This window comes from Cavia porcellus, unplaced genomic scaffold (genome assembly GCF_034190915.1).
Source record: "Cavia porcellus strain 051 isolate PalLab524CR breed Dunkin Hartley unplaced genomic scaffold, mCavPor4.1 scaffold_5, whole genome shotgun sequence".
In the NCBI taxonomy this organism is placed as follows: domain Eukaryota; kingdom Metazoa; phylum Chordata; class Mammalia; order Rodentia; family Caviidae; genus Cavia; species Cavia porcellus.
In genome coordinates, this window is record NW_026947488.1 from 30,623,430 (window position 1) to 30,640,849 (window position 17,420).

Consider the following 17,420-nt stretch of genomic DNA (forward strand, 5'->3'; position numbering starts at 1 on the left):
CTTGTAACCCAAGCATGAACAGGCTCCAGGGGCAGGCTGACCCTTTAACAACTATACAATATCCTCATGTGAAAAGGCCCTGACAGAATATTTATTGTGTCCTCTTAATTTTTATTTTCCTTGACATGTATAATTGTTGAAAATTTGGAAAATCTACAAAAGTACAAAGAAGAAATTAACTGCTGTCATTATAAATGTTTATCTATATACACATAGGACATTATGGTTGTACATAGTGCTTTGAAACATACGTTTAAAAATGTGATGTCAGAGTCTAGGATATAGCTCAGACGCATAGTACCAGGTGTGTGGTCATGCATTCAATCCCCCCCCCAAAAAAAAAGAAAAAGAAAAAAAAAAGAAAAGAAAAAGAAAAAAGTGTAATGCCTCCTTAGCACTTTTTCATCTCTTTAAATAAAATTTACACGTATCATTTTAATGGGTGCATAATATTCCTCATCAGAAAATGGTGATAAAAGTACTGTTTCAGAGTTATGTCATGAGCACTGATACGCAGTAGGTCATACAAAACTACTTTGACACGTAAAAAGCTCAGTTACTTTAGTTCTTTCATAGGGTAACATATAAAACCAACCCATTGTCAGTGGGCATTTTAGTTGTTCCCGTAATTTTGCTACGGTGTGTAACGCTGGATAATGTTACTTTTTGTGATTGTGGCGACTCCACATTTTAACACTACTTCACTTATTTTTGTGCAGTTAGGGGAGGGTGAGGAGGGGAAAGGACTTATCTGAGGACACAAACCAAGCTAGCTGCAAAACTGGGAGCAGAAGCCAACTAGGAGGCCCCTGACTAGTACATCTGTAGCTGAAGACCTACAGAAAGTCCAGCAGGAAAAGGGAAAGGGAAAAGTACGGAAGAACGCGCCGGCCAGCAGGGTGGAGGGGGCGGGGCTGCCGGGCCAAGGACCTGCCCTCGCGCAATCAAAAAAGAAAAAAAAAACAACTAAGCGGTTGCTTGGCAACTCGGGCGGCGCGGCGTTCGAATGGAAACAAGGAACCAATCAGGAAGTCCGGGGCGAACCATTCCCCAGGTGATGGGGGGTAGGGGAGCTCACTTCACTTCCCCTTCCTCCGAGCCTGGGGACCTTTGCTCCGGTTGGGGCAGGCTGAACAGCAGGGGCTGGCAGCTCAGCTCCTGTAAAAAGGTCAGCTCCGAAGACGCCCCTGCCCTGCGGTTCCCCACGCGGGTGGGGCCTCCTGGGCCGCGTTGGGAGCCACCACTCCAGGTTCGGGTCGGAGCTGTCAAGCCTCTCCTGTCCCTGGATGGGAGGCACTGAACTCGCCTAGCGCGGGCTCCAGGTGAGCACGCGGGGTTCCGGGCTGCCAGCCCGGGCCTGAGGGGGTGCAGTTCCCCGAGCGCTGACGGTGCGTGTTCCCGGGGCAGTGGGGACGCTGTGGCTCCGCAAGTGTCCTCACCCAGCGAGGTCTGGTGCCGAATCTAGTACTTCCGCTCTACCTCGCGACCTCTAGTCCAGGCACGTCCAGATTTGCCTTGAGAAGCCCCGACTGGCAACCGGTGGTCACTTTCCCAGCCCCCTATCTTCGGGACACGGCTCGTGGATCCCTAGCTGGATGCCCTGACCCCCGCTCTGCACCGGTCTCCCTGTTTGCAGACCGGCAGGGGGTTGTTGTCCTCAGTGCTCCTCTGGGACCCTTCTGGGTGCCAGGGCTGCCCCTCTCAGAAAACCTGTGACAGACGAGATGGACAGTTCTGGGCTAGACTGGAGGAGGTAACAGATTTTGGAAGTCGCTGCTGGCCTCTCGGATGTCTGCTTCGGGTTGGGAGAGGGACAACCTCTAAACCGAAGCTCCTAGTCCCCAGGGACTTCAGAGTTGGCAGTGGGGCAGGACCCTCCCAGGTGGAGCGACTAATATGATACTAGACAGCTGTTCTGCCTTCTGGGGGCGCCCCCCTGCCCAGGTTGTTATTGTTGGTGGAGAAACTGAGGTTCTAAGAGGTTTGGGCCTGTTGCTCAAAGCCAAAGCCTTGGCAGTGCGGGTTGACTCCCAGTCTCTCAGGCTTCACTCTTAGGGTCTTTGATACACAATCAGAAGATGTGAGTCTTGAATCTTTTCAGAAAAGAGTTACTTATCTTTTCCTGGATCAGCCTCTTGGCTTTGGGGAGAGGAGCTCAGGGAGCTCAGAAAGAAAATAAGTCTTTCATTTATTCTTTCAATACATATATATTTACTTCATATACTCTGGCCTCCTCCGTGTGTGGTGTGTGTTCCATTTTCTGATGCTGCGAGTCGCACAGTATCTTCCCCCACTGGAATGTGAGGCAAGGTAGGGACTGGGTGCTTCTCACGGTCCTGAAATCCATTGTGCCAAACCTCAGATCCATTGTACCAAACCTCAGGATTCAAGATAACCAAAGCTAACATCTGTCAACCATTTTCTGTGTGCACTGCTGATAGGAAGTCAACACAGACAGCCTCTTACGGAGCAAGCACAGTCTGCCTGTCTCTGTCACAGTTACAAGCGCTGGGAGAGGCAGCTTTCCCACTTGATGCACTGCTGATTCATAACAGACAGAAACGAGACAGGGGGAGAATTGGCATTATGTATTACTGAGCAAAAGTGCAAGGTGAAAACAATGCACGTGGCACATTGCTGTACGTGTAAAAGGAGAGGAAGAGCTTGTGTCCATACTTGATTTTCTCTGGAAGGAGACACAGCTGTCCGGTCATAGTGGTGCCTTCAAGGAGGACAGCTGATGGGGGAAGTTTTGTTCTGTTTGTTTTTTTTACTTTGAGTCATGTGCATGTTTCACTTCATTGAAAAACCATTAAATATACAGTTAATGATTAAATATATGTAAAACCATGAGCTCACTGTCCTGTTTATGATCTGTCACCAACTTGTGTGACTGGGCAAGTCCCTTCACGTGTGTGGGCTGAGACAGAACTCCATGATGGTGAGCTCAGGCCCACGCAGAGGGCAATCTAGGACAGGAAGTGGGCTTGGCTGTGGGTCTGTCTCAACCTTCACCCACCCTATGTGGGTGCCATGCCTGTTCCAAAGGCCTTGAATGTGGCATCTTTGTCATTCAGCCCCCATTGAAATCCCCCTTGTCCCCTTTTTGCCTAGGTACAAACCAAAGCCCAAACGATGGAGCTGGTGGAGCTGGGCATATGGGTGGGCCTGGCAGGAGTGCGATGCCCCAGGCCTCTACACCCACACCGCTCCCACAGCCACCTCATCCCTCCCTTCCTGAGGTTTGTGTAAGGCTGCCCCTGGCAAGGCTGACTCCTGGGCAGGCCAAGGCATGAGCCTTGGGAAGACTCCAGAAATAGCTTGGGATCTGGAGTGGCCCTGGGGAATGCCCAGCAGAGCGTCTCTGACCTGGACAGCTGGGCTGAAATTGAGCTGGGCTGCCCTGCTGGCTGACCCCTCTCCACTGCCTGGAGCCTCCCTGATCCTCCTGTGGGACTGGCGAGGGCCTCCCTGTCTCTACCAAGTCTGGTTCGGCTTCTGCTGAAGGGAAAGAGAAGAGCAGGTGGAAGGGAGGGGAGGGAGTTGGTGCCAAGTGTTGTAGATATGGTTAGCCCCAAAACCTACACCTCTTATTCCCTAAACAAAGATAAAAGTCACCAACACGTCTTGAGTACCTACTGTGGGCTCAGTGCTTTACAAGTATATACTCCTCTAGTTCCTTGCACTATCTGATATAAGATAGTTGTGGATGTTATTTCTATCTCTCAAGTTTTTAGTTTTTTGAGATACTGAAAGTTGAATCCTGGGAGCACAGAGCTACATCCCTATTCCTTTTTATAGTTTTGAGTTTTGAGACAGGTTCTTGCTAAGTTGCTCGGGCTGGCCTTGAACTTGCAGTCCTTCTGCCTCAATTTCCCAAGTAGCTGGGATTACAGGCACACACCCTTATGCCTGCCTGTTCTTTCTATTTTCATAGAAGGGGAATTAACTTCAAGAAACTTTTAAAACTTTGCCCAGAGGTAAAATTTGAATCCAGAGAATTTGGCTTCATATTCTGCACTCGTTGTATGTGTGTGTGTGTGTGTGTGTGTGTGTGTGTGTGTGTGTGTGTTTGTGAGTGCATATAAAATAAATTAAATTGGCCATCTCTACCACTAGTAAGTGGAGCTTCCGTGGTGTAAGTATATTAGCATTACTTTGCACTTATCACCACCTCCATCTCTGAAACTTTTTCTGCAACTCCATTCCCAATGGAGGAATTTCCCATTTCCACCCCCAGGACCCCTGGCAACTACTATTCTGCTTTCTGTGTCTGTGATTTTGACCATTTCAGGTAACTAGAATGGTGCCTAGATATCAACTTAAATGAATCCATATATTATTTGTCTTGTGTTTGACTTATTTCACTCAGTATAATATAGTTAGGCTTAATTGTGTTATACCTTGTGTCAGAATTTCCTTCCTTTTTAAGACTGAATGCAAGTCCATTATATACGCGTCCACGCCACCTTTTGTTTGTCTTTCATTCACCGGTGGACACTTGCATTGGTTTCGCTTTTTGGCTGTTATGACTAATGCTGTTGTGAGCTGGGAGGGAAGCATTGTTATGGGTCCTTTTTTACAGCTGGGTAAACTGAAGCATAGAGAAGTTGTACATCCTGTAAAACTCTCATAGCTAATCCTAAGTGAAGCTGAGATTTGATCCCCCAAAGGTTGGTTCTAAGCCCATGCTGCACCTAGCAGGTGAGGCTGGGGTGCATTAGGAAGGGCACAGGAGCAGAGACACATGTGATGTCTCTGCTTGGACAAAGGACAGGGTTCAGCTAGAAGTGACCAGAGCCCCGCTGGGATGCGAGTGGGACAGGTCTGGAGGACCAGTAGCGAGGTAGGGAGGTCGGCACCCAGTGACCATGGTCTTTTTCCTCCTTCCCAAAAGATGATGGTGACTTACAAAGGCAAAGTGATAAATAACTGCGGAGGGGAACTTGGTAGGAGCTCCCTTCACTAGTGAATCAGCTGATGGGCAAAGAGTAGGCTGACTCCTGTCCACTGCTCTGGGCTGGCTGCGCTAGGGCCACTGGTCAGTGACATTTTTTATTATGTTGGGTACTGGAGTGAGAATATATGGAGTGGTGTGATGGAGTCCAGTGGGAAGACAGGAAACAAGTGATAGATCAGCGAATCTCTGAAATATGCAGCAGATACCTCAAGAGGATCAAGAGGAGTGAGAGAGTAGCTGGGAGGCCACTTGAGATGGCATAGTTTTTTTTTTTTCTTTTTTGGTACGAGGGATCGAACTCATGACCTTGTGCCTGCCAGGCAGGCACTTATACTGCTGAGATAAATCCCTGGCAAGAGATGGCATTTTGAAGGGAAATCTGAAGGCCTTAAGGGAAAAAGGTCAGGGAGAGAACAGCTGGTGCAAAAGCCCAGGGGCAAGACAGCTCTTAGACTATTCAGGACCAGCAGGAGAGCTTTGTGGCTGGAAAGAGGTGAGAGAAATGGGCAAGGACTAGGTCCTGGAGGCCCAACCTGAGGGCCACATCGAGAGGCTGGATTTTATTCTAAGGAGCCATCAGAAGGTTAAGCATAGCTGCAATGGGATCTAGTTGGGAAAATATTTTCATTACTGGCCCCATTTTACAGTTAAGGAAACCAAGCCCAAAGCCATAGGCAGTGATTACCTCTGAAGGTTGCACCTCCTTTTGGAGCCCAGGAAAGGAAGCTGTAAATTCTTTAGGAGTTTAATTAGGGATGCATCTAGTGAGTGACCAAAACTTAACAACATTGGAACTGTCCTCTACAACTCCACTTCAGACTTAAGCCTGGGTTCAAATTCTGACCTCAGCTAGGTGGCCTTACCACTGTGTCTCAGCTTTTCATTTGCATAATGAGTATATCATACAGTAGCTGTGAGTATACAACGAGTTAACATACAGTAAGAGCTTAGAACAATGCCTGGTGCCAAGTTCTTCCCTATTTTATTATGAAATGGTTGCTGGTGCTTAGCAGTTACTACTGTTAGTGCCAGAAGGCACCTCCTTTCCTCACCTAGTATTGTGGCTTCTGTGGAAGGTCAGGCAGTGAGCCTAGAGCCCCTGGTGAGAGACAATGGTCTTGTCTGCCTCCTCCCTAAATTTGAGGACTAGAGGGGGCCTCAGTGCTTGGAGAAAGAAAGGTTTTCAAGTCACTTCTGGTTCCTCCTGCTTCCACCCTGGGCCTGGCCCACCCCACCAGACACAGAAACAGAACAGGATGCTCTTTGCCCAGGTCAGAGGCTGGTGGACACCTCCTTCCCTAGCCCTCAGACTCGCTGGAAAACAGCCTACTCGAGTGGCAGAGACCTTGGGGTGGCAGAGGGGACAGTCACTGCCCTGGCAAGGTTCCTTCCTGCGGGGCTGCAGTCTCCTCTGGAAGTGGGGTTTCAGTGTGCCTCCCCCTCAGGGATCTCAGCACTCAGATTGCTAGTTCTGACCATGGTGCCCACCCCTGCTGGCGTTTACAGTTTGCACAAAGTGTGGCTACCCTCAGGCCCCCAAGGTCACACTGGCCTGTCCCAGAAGATGGGGGCTTCCCTCATCCTCGAGCAGAGAGTCAGCAATCTATCTGGGGACTTGTAGATAGAAAAAGATGGCATTAAGACTTGATCTGAAAGGAAAGTGGCCAGGCTAGACCCCCCACATGACTCTTGGGCAAGTGACAGCCTGTCTCTGCCTCGTGTGCACTAGTCAAGCTAGGATGACAATACCGCTTACCTCACAGGGGTTTTGGGGAAGATTAAAATGGATTAAGTAATACCAGGAAGGGCACTTTCCTGTGCCAGATCCAGTGAGCATCCACTGCTGTTTCGGAGATCAGTGCACACTCAGTTTTCTCATCTCTAAGATAGGTGTGTGTCCCTGCCCTTGCTCTGGGGATTTTGTGCTCCAGGTAGCTGTGAGTGGATCCAGCTGGCTCCCGGATGAATGAGTGTCCCCAGGTGAGCTGGAGTGGATGAGACCTGCTTCTGGCAATGGCCAGCTCTCTGGAAAGCTGGGGGTGGGGGGTGGTGGTGGGGGTAATCAGGGATCGGCTCTGGCCCCTCCCTGTCTTTCCTTCACCCTTGTCTGGTAATAAGGTACCTGGGTGGCCATTCACCTGCTGCCCGCCGCTGCCGCCCGCAGCTGCTGCCGGAAATTGCGCAAACTCGGGTTACTTGAGCCCCAGATGGGCTGGGCAGGAGGAGCATAGGGCAGCTGCGCAGGCGGGAGCAGCCAGGTACGTGCGGGAAGGGGCAGGGATGGGACCTGGGCTGAGGTGGGGGTAGCCCGGCTTCTCAGGGTGGTGGGGACTAGTGCTCGTGCTCACCCTTGGACTTTATTGGGACCTCGAATCCTGCTTCAACTCACTCATTTCAGTCAGGCCCACATAGAGAGGAGCAGTGGGCCGTGGGTGTGGCACAGCAGGCAGAGGGTCTGTGGGTCTTGTTTGCATCCTTCTTAGCTGCCAGGAGACTCCAAGATTGCCCCCAAAGTTGAGGGAGGTCAGCAGTGTTCCCTCACTCCCGCCTGAAGACAAGGCCAGTGCAGAGGGGCGAGGCAGGACCACCTGCCGTGCCCAGGGAATGCAGAGGAGGGCTCTGGGCTGGTGCATTTGGGGCCCTCCTGGGTAGCACTTGAAAATTGGTGGCTGAGACTTTGGGTGGTGAGCAGTGGCCTCCGAGGCCATGGAGTCCTACCTGACACCATGGCGTTGGGTTTGCCACCCACACACAGAAGCCTGTGTCATGCCTGGAGGCTCTGACATAACTCAGGCGCAGACAGACCCTTCTGGAGCCTCTTAGAGACTCTAAAGAGGGCTTCGATGTAGGTTGTCAATGTCATTGTACAAACAGAGTTACGTCTGGACCACTGCCCTAACTCAAGGACTAGGGCAGGTCCTTGACCTGCTTGCTCTTTTACTGCCACTGTGACCTGAAGACTGGGAGCTCTATTTTTAACTGTCTTACACAGATAAGAAAACCGAGGCTGTTACAAGTGACTTGCACGAGGTGCAGTGGGGGCTGGGAGATCTGGGGTCCATGACCCCAGAACCAGGCTTAGTGACTCGTGTCTACTCTGCCTGCCAGTGGGGACCCTGGGGTCAGCAGGCTTGGTAAGAGAAGTGGACATCAGAGCACAGCGATGGATTTATGCTTTGGTGCCGCTCCTCTGACCTCCTTCCTCCCACTGTTTTTCCCTGCAGTGCTGGGGAAGGAACTGCCCTCCCCAACGAGTTGGACTGGTTTGGGTGGCTGCAGCCGCCAATGTGGGGGTGGAGGTGGGGGTGGGGACAGTTCGGGCTATCTGGACAGGGCACAGTAGCTCTGGTCAGATGCTTTCTACTGAGGTTCCTGAGGGTCTACCCTCAGCTGGGGTCTCTCCTTTCTACCAGTCTACCCCCAACAAATAGTACTGGCTCTGGGCCAGCAGCCCCCAAAGTCTTCTTTCTAGTGCTGCCAGGTCTCCAGCTGGGGGCTGGCAGAACAGATGGGGGCAGATATATTGACAGATGTGTTTTGTTTGGGAAGTGTGTGCAGTATTTTTTAAAAATGTGTTAACTGAATATGCTCACAGTTAAGAACCTGGAGTTTTTGTGCACTTCTGGATCCCAGCATCCTGGAACACAGCGCCTACCCTTTGGGCCACTTGCCACATGACTACCATGGGCTGGGTGCTTTTCTTGTTTATCACAGGTTGGCAGTGCATGTCTGGCACTCACAGGCATTTCAATTCAGTAACTATTTGCTGCATACCTATTCTGTGTTGACAAGTGTATCATGGAACAGATCCAGTAAACAATACTAATAAAACCTCCAACCTCATGGAGTGATATTTTAGGGCATGGGGGACAACAAAGCATTAAACAACCAGAGACATAATAAAGTGAAGGTGACAGGGAGAAAAGAAATGGTGTATGTATTGGAGGTGCGGGAGTACTTCAGGGAGAAATGATCGGCATTGGTATTCTTAGGGTCAGTTTCATGTGAATTTGTGTCTTATCTGTTTTAGGACCTAGAAAGGTCACTTTTCTCAGTTTTAGTTCCTCCATCTTCAGGAAGGGGTAACAGTGGCTGACAAGTTTGTTGGGCAGGGCAGCATAATGTCAAATGTCAGCCAGAAGGGACCCCCTACTATGCAGGCCCCCTCCCCCCTGGATTTCGAGATGTCCCTATGAAACCATTCAGTACAGCTCTATGGGGTGTATGGGAATGCTTTATTCTGAGCTGCCTGCCACAGTGACCACTGGCTGCTTACTCTTGGCTGTTGAAAACTTGAAATATGACTAGTGTGATTTGGGAACCAAATCTCAAAATTTTAGTTAATTTAAATGTAAAATAAGGTTAAACCACAGAGTGCTAGTGGTTACCGACTTGGACACCACTAAAACTGCAAGCCCTTCTGTATCACCTAGGTTAAGTACTCCCTCCCCTCCATCTTACTGATGAAAAGATTCAGGATTTGTTGTGTGGGTTTTCTTCTACATCACCTACAAGGGCCTGGGAGTGGGGAGTGGACAGGGAAGAACGGTGATGCTTTGTGGCCTCAATGGGCCTTAGACACAGGGACAGAACTGACTTGATGCCTGGGGCATTGGGCCCTGATGCTTGGATGACCATGTGGGCATCTGTGTACTCAGGCATGCCCTCCTGCCTGTGAGTGCCCATCCCATGGCTGCTGGCAGAACAAGGCCTGTTAGATACCTCTGTGTGGGGGCTGCGTGATCTTGAGCATTTCCACTTTCCTTGCAGTGGTGTAGCTCCAGCCTGCCAAACATCAGTGGGCCACCATGGGCCTGGCATTGAGTCTCATACTGGAAGGTAATGGGTGTCTGGGCTCCACTGAGGCACAGTGGGCATTTCTGCTCTTTCCCTACCTATTCTGCTCCTGTGCCTGGGGCCTGGCAGGTCCAGGCTGGTAGATGGCATAGAGTGCAGCTTCCTGCCTAGAAGGATAAAAAGCAGAGATGGTACCAGGCTTACTGGGCAGCCCAGGGTGGGGCGGGGCTGGAGCCCTTTTTCTTGGTCATTGAACCTCAATACCTCAGCTGGGAGGTAAAAGCCATCTCACTGGGATGGCTTGAGCAAGGTGATTGATTGCCTCCTTGAGCATGAATCTCCCCATTTGCACGGTGGGGCTGTTGAGAAGACTTAGAATCCCAGCAGGCTGGTGCTCAGTATGGAGCTTGGAGCCTGCTTTGCCACCTTAAAGTGGGCCTTGTATTGTCTTTATTCTCTAGCACCGCGTTTCTTTCTCTGTGCTCAGCTGGGCAGGACTGAGAGTGGTGTGGGTGGGGCCATAGGACTTTACGAAGTGATTTCCTGCCTGCTGATTGGCTCCCTGTGAGGCAGGGGTGTGGCCTTTAGTTTATAATGGGGCAGGAGTCTTTGCCTCCTGCAGCCTTGCCGAGCCTTTGTCTGAGAGTGTTCAACCCCTTTTCTTTTCCCTGCTGCAGCCGTTACCGTGTCCAGCTGCCAGCTCTTCCTGGATGTCTGTCTCCTCGTTTCTATGGTCTCTTCAAGACCCAAGCCCTCAAGGTACGTGACAGTTATGCCAGTGGACACGCTGACCCCAGGAGCCCCAGCCACTCCTGCCCTTCCTTTTCGCCTGCGGACCAAGGTTCCTGGCTACCTGCTACGTAGGCCATCAGACAGTGGAGCCCGGAAACCCAGCGCTGTGGAGCGTCTGGAGGCGGACAAAGCCAAATACGTCAAGAGTCTGCACGTGGCCAACACCCGCCAGGAACCTGTACAGCCTCTGCTGTCTAAACAGCCACTCTTTAGCCCAGGGACTCGACGAACGGTGCTCACACCCAGCCGCCGAGCCCTGCCTGGGCCTGGCTGCCGGCCCCAGTTAGACCTGGACATCCTTAGCAGCCTTATCAACTTGTGTGATAGCCCCGTGTCTGCTGCTGAGGCCAGCCGCACCCCGGGACGGGCAGAGGGAGCCCCTCAGCGCCCTACAGCCACCCCTCCACGCTCACTGCCCAGTACAACTGCTGTCCGTCGAGTGGATGTTCGTCCCCCACCTCTGTCACCTGCTGGACTCTGCTCATCACCTGGCACAACTGTCGCCTCCAGCCCCCTTCGGCCACCGGGTCTGCAGCGCTCCAAGTCGGATCTGAGTGAGCGCTTCTCCCGGGCAGCAGCTGACCTTGAGCGCTTTTTTAACTTCTGTGGCCTGGACCCAGAGGAGGCACGGGGTTTGGGGGTGGCCCACCTCGCTCGGGCCAGCTCGGACATCATGTCTCTGGCAGGTCCCAGTGCTGAGCTGGGCAGCTCTGAGGGGGGCTGTTCCGCCCGTAGCTCTGCTACAGTGGAGGAGCGCGCCAGAGAGCGGGTCCCCTATGGCGTGTCTGTGGTGGAACGAAACGCCCGCGTGATCAAGTGGCTGTATGGCTTGCGGCAGGCACGGGAGACCCCTGCAGCTGAGGGCTAGGCCTCTGTTCGATGTGGAATTCACCACAGGACAGATCTTGGAGTGGCAGCTGGCCCCTGACCACTCCCGCAGCATTCTACGTCGGGTTAGACCAGAGATGGTCCCTGTGTGAACTCGGTGTAGAGGCAAAAGCTGGCTCCTAGACCAAGAATGGGGAGGGTTGCTCCTGACCTTGGACTCCTCTCCCTCAAGCACAAGATTTCTGACATTAGTGTACCCCTCCTTGGCTCTTCAGGGAGGCTGGATTTGGGACGTTTAGCCCTCACCACTGGGGACATACCAAGCCTGTCTACCCAGTGGCTCCATTTCCTCCTTCCTTCCTTGGCCTCTGTTCTTTGGTGACTTCCTCTTCCTTACTCGGTTGGCCCCTGCCTCCTGGGAACTCCCCCTGGGGTGAGGGCCCGGGAGAGAATCTGTCTACTGCTCTTCCTGATTTTTGGCAGCTGGCTTAGGTGGGCAGATGACAGGAGGGACTGCTTAGGAGTGTGCACTGCTCTGCCCTTCCTCTCTTAGTTAATAAATGCAAATGCTTCTTTCTCAAGGGCTGGGCCTTCAGATTCTTCTGTGTTTACAAGGAAAAGGGGATGGGAAAAGACTTGGGATGGGGCTTTTGGAATTGAATAATTGGTCACTCCATGAGCTGGTGGGGCAGGAGGTCAGCTGCTGGCCTGAGATCTACCCCTGACAGAGGTCCTAACTCTTCTGAAAAACAGACTCTGTCATAGAGGAGGAAACAGGGTCCAGCCACAGGGAGTAGGGACAGAGCTGGGACTGGTACTAGGGTCCTTTGTACCAGGAAGGGGGCATGCAGAGTCAAGGCTGTCAGCAGTGCATGAACCTTGCAAGTTCCACCCTTCCCCACCCCTGCCTAGTTCCCAAATGGGCAGGAAGTTTAGAGAGGACAAATGCTGAACTTGAGGTCACTCAGGCTACAGTGGGGTGGAAAGTGAGAGCTGTGACCGAAGAGGGACTTAGGGAGTACAGCACGGGGTGGGGGTGGCCTTGTCTCCAACTCTGGGCAATCCTGGACAAGCCAGGATCCCCCCTTGGGCCTCTGGGGAGTTGATGGCATATCCTCCTTGGGTTGGGGCACTTTGAACCCTCTGTTTATATTTCAGGGCCTTGAAAAGGGCAGAACAGGGCTGGCCCTGGGCTTTGAGGTCCTCTACTCTCAGCCCAGTTTACTTACCCTGGTAGAGCAGCTAGAGCTAGGATGAGCAAAAAAGTGGACCTCCTGGGGTCATCTGGCCACCCTGCCAGGGTGGCAGTGGGAGCGCCGGGTAGTGTTTCCTCTTTGCAGGCTGCCTTGCTGCAGCACTCAGAAACAGGAAGTGCTAATGGGGGCCTGGTGACAGGTTTGATGTAGGTTTTATTTTAAGCATAAAGAGGAGATTTCCGCTGGTCTGTTGACAAACATCCAGATCAGCCCAGCTGTCTGTCTATCTCTCCACAACCAGCCCTTTGGGGGCCTGGAAAGATTGAGAAGGAGAAATTGCGTAGTAAAGATGAGCTGATGAGAATGAGAAAGGACTGCCTGCCCTGGACCTTAGTTTTCTCTTTAATGACAGCTCAACCCTCTTTGTGACTGGGAGACTGAGGCACAAGAAGGGCTGTGACCTGGGGCTGGGGATTTAGCTTAGCGGCATAAGCGTCTGTCTTGCAAGCCTGTGGTTGTGAGTTCGATCCCTGGTACCGGTAAAAAAAATACACACACAAAAAAAAAAAAAAAAAAAAGGAAGGGCTGTGACCTGCCCAGGGGTGTCCCTCAATGTTGACAGTATGGGAGCTGGGTCTTCTGGGAACTGTGTTGAGGAGTGATGGGGTTGAAATAATCTGAGCCACTCTGCAGAGTGCTGCCCCTGGGGCTGTCAAAGGCCACACACTGGGCAACTCTGCTCCACTGCTTCCTTGCCCCTGGCTCTGTCCTGGACCCCCCTGCTGCCCAAGGATAGGGTTGGGCTGCCTGCCTTTTTCATGTGAAGAAACTAAGATTGAACTCAAGACTGGAGGGATGGACCCTTTGATGCTATAGAAGGGGTCAGTGGGGATTTACCCTCTTATTGGTCCTTAGGGTGACCTTTGGACTGGCAGACATACTGTCTTAGTAAGAGGTTGAACTTGGGGTAGGGGTGACTTATGGGCTGTCATACAGCAGGAGTGCAGGATATTTGAAGGCCACCCCCTGTCTGTGGACACCCCCACCCCCAACCCCCGCCCTGAGAGCAGTATGCTGGAGTTCTAGTTCTCTGGCATATATACAGCATCTGGAAATTGTTTCTTGCTGGCCATTGGATAGAGCACTTCCTGGGTGGACAAGACAGACACCGTGTCCCTGCCTTCATCTGGGCCTAGAGAAGAAGTGACAAAGCCACAAGCACATCGCATTATGATTCAGGTGTGTTCAGGGACTTCTGTCTTGGGCTGTAGCTGCTGATGCAGCTGGATTTTACTGGGAAGGTCCTTGGGAGAGTCAGTAGGCAGGATAGCCAGGAAGGTCCTTGGTAGGGGCAGAGGTGCCAGGCTGAACCTTGAATTTTCCAACAGGTACTATCTGGTCTGGGAAGACTCTCCTCTTTCCAGGTTCTAGAGCTTCCCAGCCTGCCGTGCAGGAAGTAGGCCGGGAGCTCCTCCCACTCCCCCACCAGGCTGGGGTCTCTGCAGAAACAGCCCCTCTATTGTTCTATCTCCTGTTGGAGTGTGAGCCCCCATCTGTGAGCAGCCGCTGCTGCTTTCAGTGAGGCATGCAGCTGCTGCCTTGTCTCCTGGGGCTGTCCGCCCTTGGAGCAGCTCCCCCAGGCCAGCCTGGCCCCAGCTGCTTGGCCCCTAATTAGCCAGAGATGAGATCTGCTCCCTGATCTATTTCCCACCAGCTAATTATATATGTGTGGGGTTGGAGGCAGGCAACCTGGCTGCTCATGTCTGACATGGAGGTGTGATGGGCTCCTGGGAAAGGACTACTTCCCCTGGACTTCAGTTTGCTCTTTAATGACAGAATTTGAGTAAATGGTTCTGTTTTTGTTACTGAAGCATTCCTGGGGAGTGGGGTTAGGGCATCCCATCCTGCCTGACATGCTGTATACAGAGGAGCAGAAACGGGCTAAGAGTTAGGCTGGAGTCCCAGGGTGGAACAGGGACATAGATGAGAGGGTGGTGATAGCTGCTCTCTGTGGGGTGACCTAAAGATGTGGATTCATTCAGGCCCACGACAGAATACCCCATCCAGGTTCTTAATGGTGAATGTCAGTTTTCAAGTAATACCTTCATCTATTTCTCCCACAATTTTATTAAGAAAAATTTCAAATGTAAAGAAAAGTTGAGAGTTATGCTATCAGCAACCATAACACCCACCTACTAATGCATATTTTGCTATATTTTCTGTATCAAAAATGTGTCTATTTATACAGCCTTCTACCCATCCATTAAAACAACTCATGTATTTTAAAGCTAATCAAAGCAAGCTGCAACCATCAGTGTGCGAATCTCAAGGCATTTCCACATACACATTATTAGCTAGAGTTCAATATATGTTTGTGCTTCTTTTTTTCTTGAAGGTAAAATTTGCATACAATGAAGTGCGCAGCCCTTTGAGGTATCATTGCCGATTTCAGACACAGGTACATTGCACCCCAGTCCCCAATCAGGATATGGACCGTCACTGCCCCATGGAAAGCTGCATTGTGTCCCTCCCCTGCTGGGTCCTGCCTCCACCTGGCAAATATGCTTACATACTTAAATAAATTAAGGAGCATTAATAAAAACATTCCTCAATAAAATCTTGGTATAATTAAAAAAAATATTTCTCTGCCCCCTCTTTTCCCTCTCAGTCCTGCAGCCCAAAGGCAGTGTGACTTCAACTCTTGTGTTTACTGCAGTACTTTCCTCCATATTTCTAAATAATGTTTCCTACTGCCAATTAGCTTTAGTCAAAAACTGACGGACTTTTCAGTCTAACATCTTCCCGGTGTCATTTCTGCAGACTGACTCTGACCTTGAACCTCAGCCCTTCCCTTTCTGGCCATGTAAACTTGTGCAAATGACTTAGTCTTGCTTGTGCCTCGGTTTCTTCATTTATAAATAAGAATTATCAGAATATTTAGGTTATTGGATTGTTAGAATTCAAGGTGTGAAGCATTCATCATAACACACAACCTTTTTTTATTATTACCAAGAAAGATGAGGTTTTACTTATCCCTCCTCCTACAATCTACATGTAATATAACTTTCATTAAATGAATATTTAATGTTATTTATGAATATAAATACTGTTTTCTGCTCAGCCATGTTGTGTATTTTGGTTGCATTTCCTTTCTTGTACAACTCTTTGTTTTTTCCTGGAGTTACTATTTGCTGTGATTTTTCCTTTTCCTAGGTTTCTCTTGACCTATTCTTTTTTTGTTTGTTTGTTTTTTTGAGACAGGGTGTTGCTATGCAGGCTGGTTTTGAGCTCACACTTTGTAGCCCAGGTTGGTCTTGAACTTGCAACAGTGCTTCTGCTCAGCCTCCCAAGTGCTGGGATTACAGGCAAACACCAACATGCCTGGCTTCGTAACCTATCCTTAATCCGTTCAATTCTCCTACACCCTGTACTGCCTATACTTACATTACATACAACACCTAAATTTATTGCCCCCAGTATCCTTCCTGAGGCCCTTCATGTGCTCTCCCTTCTCATTTTAAACTGGAACCAGTTTCAAAAATTGAATCTCTGGAACAAGCTGTGAGATGACAGTCTGAGCACCCACCAGGTGCCACAATGGTGCTGAGCTCCATGGCAGTGGACGGCTGATGTCCCCAGGAGGGATGGGACCTGAAGCCTCCTGCTTGTCTTGACTGTCCATTGCCTGGGAACCTTTCACCCTATCTGGGAATCTCAGGCCTTCAGGGAATGTAGGTCTACTCCTGTGTAAAATTATTTAGTTATGCTGCAATCACTGTATGGTTTGGGGCTCTGTTCTGGGTGCTATGTGTGTATAGCGTACATAGCATTAATCTCCTTGTCCTTTGAGAGCTCACAGAGGGCTGTGGGAGAGAGGGGCCTGGGGAACAGGAGGAAACCAGGGGAGGTGGGTGTGAGCTTCTTTGAGGAGGTAGTGGGAGAGGAGGTGGTAAAGAGCCATTGCCAGGTTCCCAGGGTTACATGAGAACTACTTTGCTTCTTTATTAGAGGGAAAGACTGTTGACCTGGCCAGGCTGAGACATGAAGTATAGGTAGGAGTTGGCCAGGGGAAGAAAAAGTAGGCATGGAATGGGATTCCAGATGGAGGGCATGTGCAAAGGCCCTGTGGTGGGAGGACCAGATCTAGGAACAGATAAGTGGCTGACCAGACCTGGAGCCCCAGCGCCAGATTAAATGAAGTGGTAGGAATCTTTGAACAACTTCAGAGTCTATCTTTCCTCAACTAAAACCTAGTGGACTAACTGCTCATGGTCTGAATCTGTTACTCTCCAGTTTCCTCTTTATCCATCCCTCTGCTGCAGCCAGGCTACTCCCTTTGTGTTCCAGAAACACACTTCTGCTTCACCAGACATTCCTAAATCAGAGCTTTGCACTTGGTTCCGTCAGTACTGCGGCCACCCCACCCCAGACATGGCTGATTTTCTGCTTCACGTGGCTTCTGCCTATTGTCATGTCCTGAGAGAGGCCTCTCTAATCTGCCTACTGCTTCGGTCCCACCGTCAGGTCTGAGTCCTACTTCCTTTCTTTGGTTTGGTTTTCTTCCTCGCACACCTATCTCCTGGCTTTTATTAAACAGAGGCTGCATTATGTGTCTCTCTTCTGCCTTGCCAGAGTGTAGCCCCAGAAGGCAGAAGGCTGTGTTTTGCTCTGGGTGGGGTGTCCAGCCTTGGGAAGTGGGAGGTTGTCTTAGGTACTTTCCTGGTCTCTGGGACTCCCAGAGGGACTCTTTAAAGGAAGAGAAGGTTATTTGGGCTCAAGATTTTTAGAAGTTTCCTTGGTTGGCTGGTTCCAAGGTAGGAAGAGCAGGATGGAAGGGCTTGGTCTGC

The 17,420-nt window shown here is 50.7% G+C and overlaps 1 protein-coding gene across 4 annotated transcripts in view; it reads left to right on the forward strand.

The window, feature by feature from the left end:
• The window catches only part of Fam110a (family with sequence similarity 110 member A), a 23,845-nt gene extending 11,887 nt beyond the window's left edge, over window positions 1–11,958 (forward strand). Inside the window, exons 1-2 of one of the 4 annotated variants that reach the window (XM_003476295.5) lie at window positions 1,087–1,322; window positions 10,435–11,958. In XM_003476295.5, the coding sequence (XP_003476343.2) occupies window positions 10,488–11,417 (930 nt within the window). In that variant the 5' untranslated portion in view covers window positions 1,087–1,322; window positions 10,435–10,487 and the 3' untranslated portion in view covers window positions 11,418–11,958. Of the gene's footprint in view, window positions 1–1,086; window positions 1,323–7,104; window positions 7,219–9,777; window positions 9,800–10,434 lie in introns of those variants that run through there. The other 3 variants (XM_013160039.3, XM_063248577.1, XM_063248576.1) reach the window with 3 other exon arrangements.
• Window positions 11,959–17,420: the final 5,462 nt, after the last annotated feature.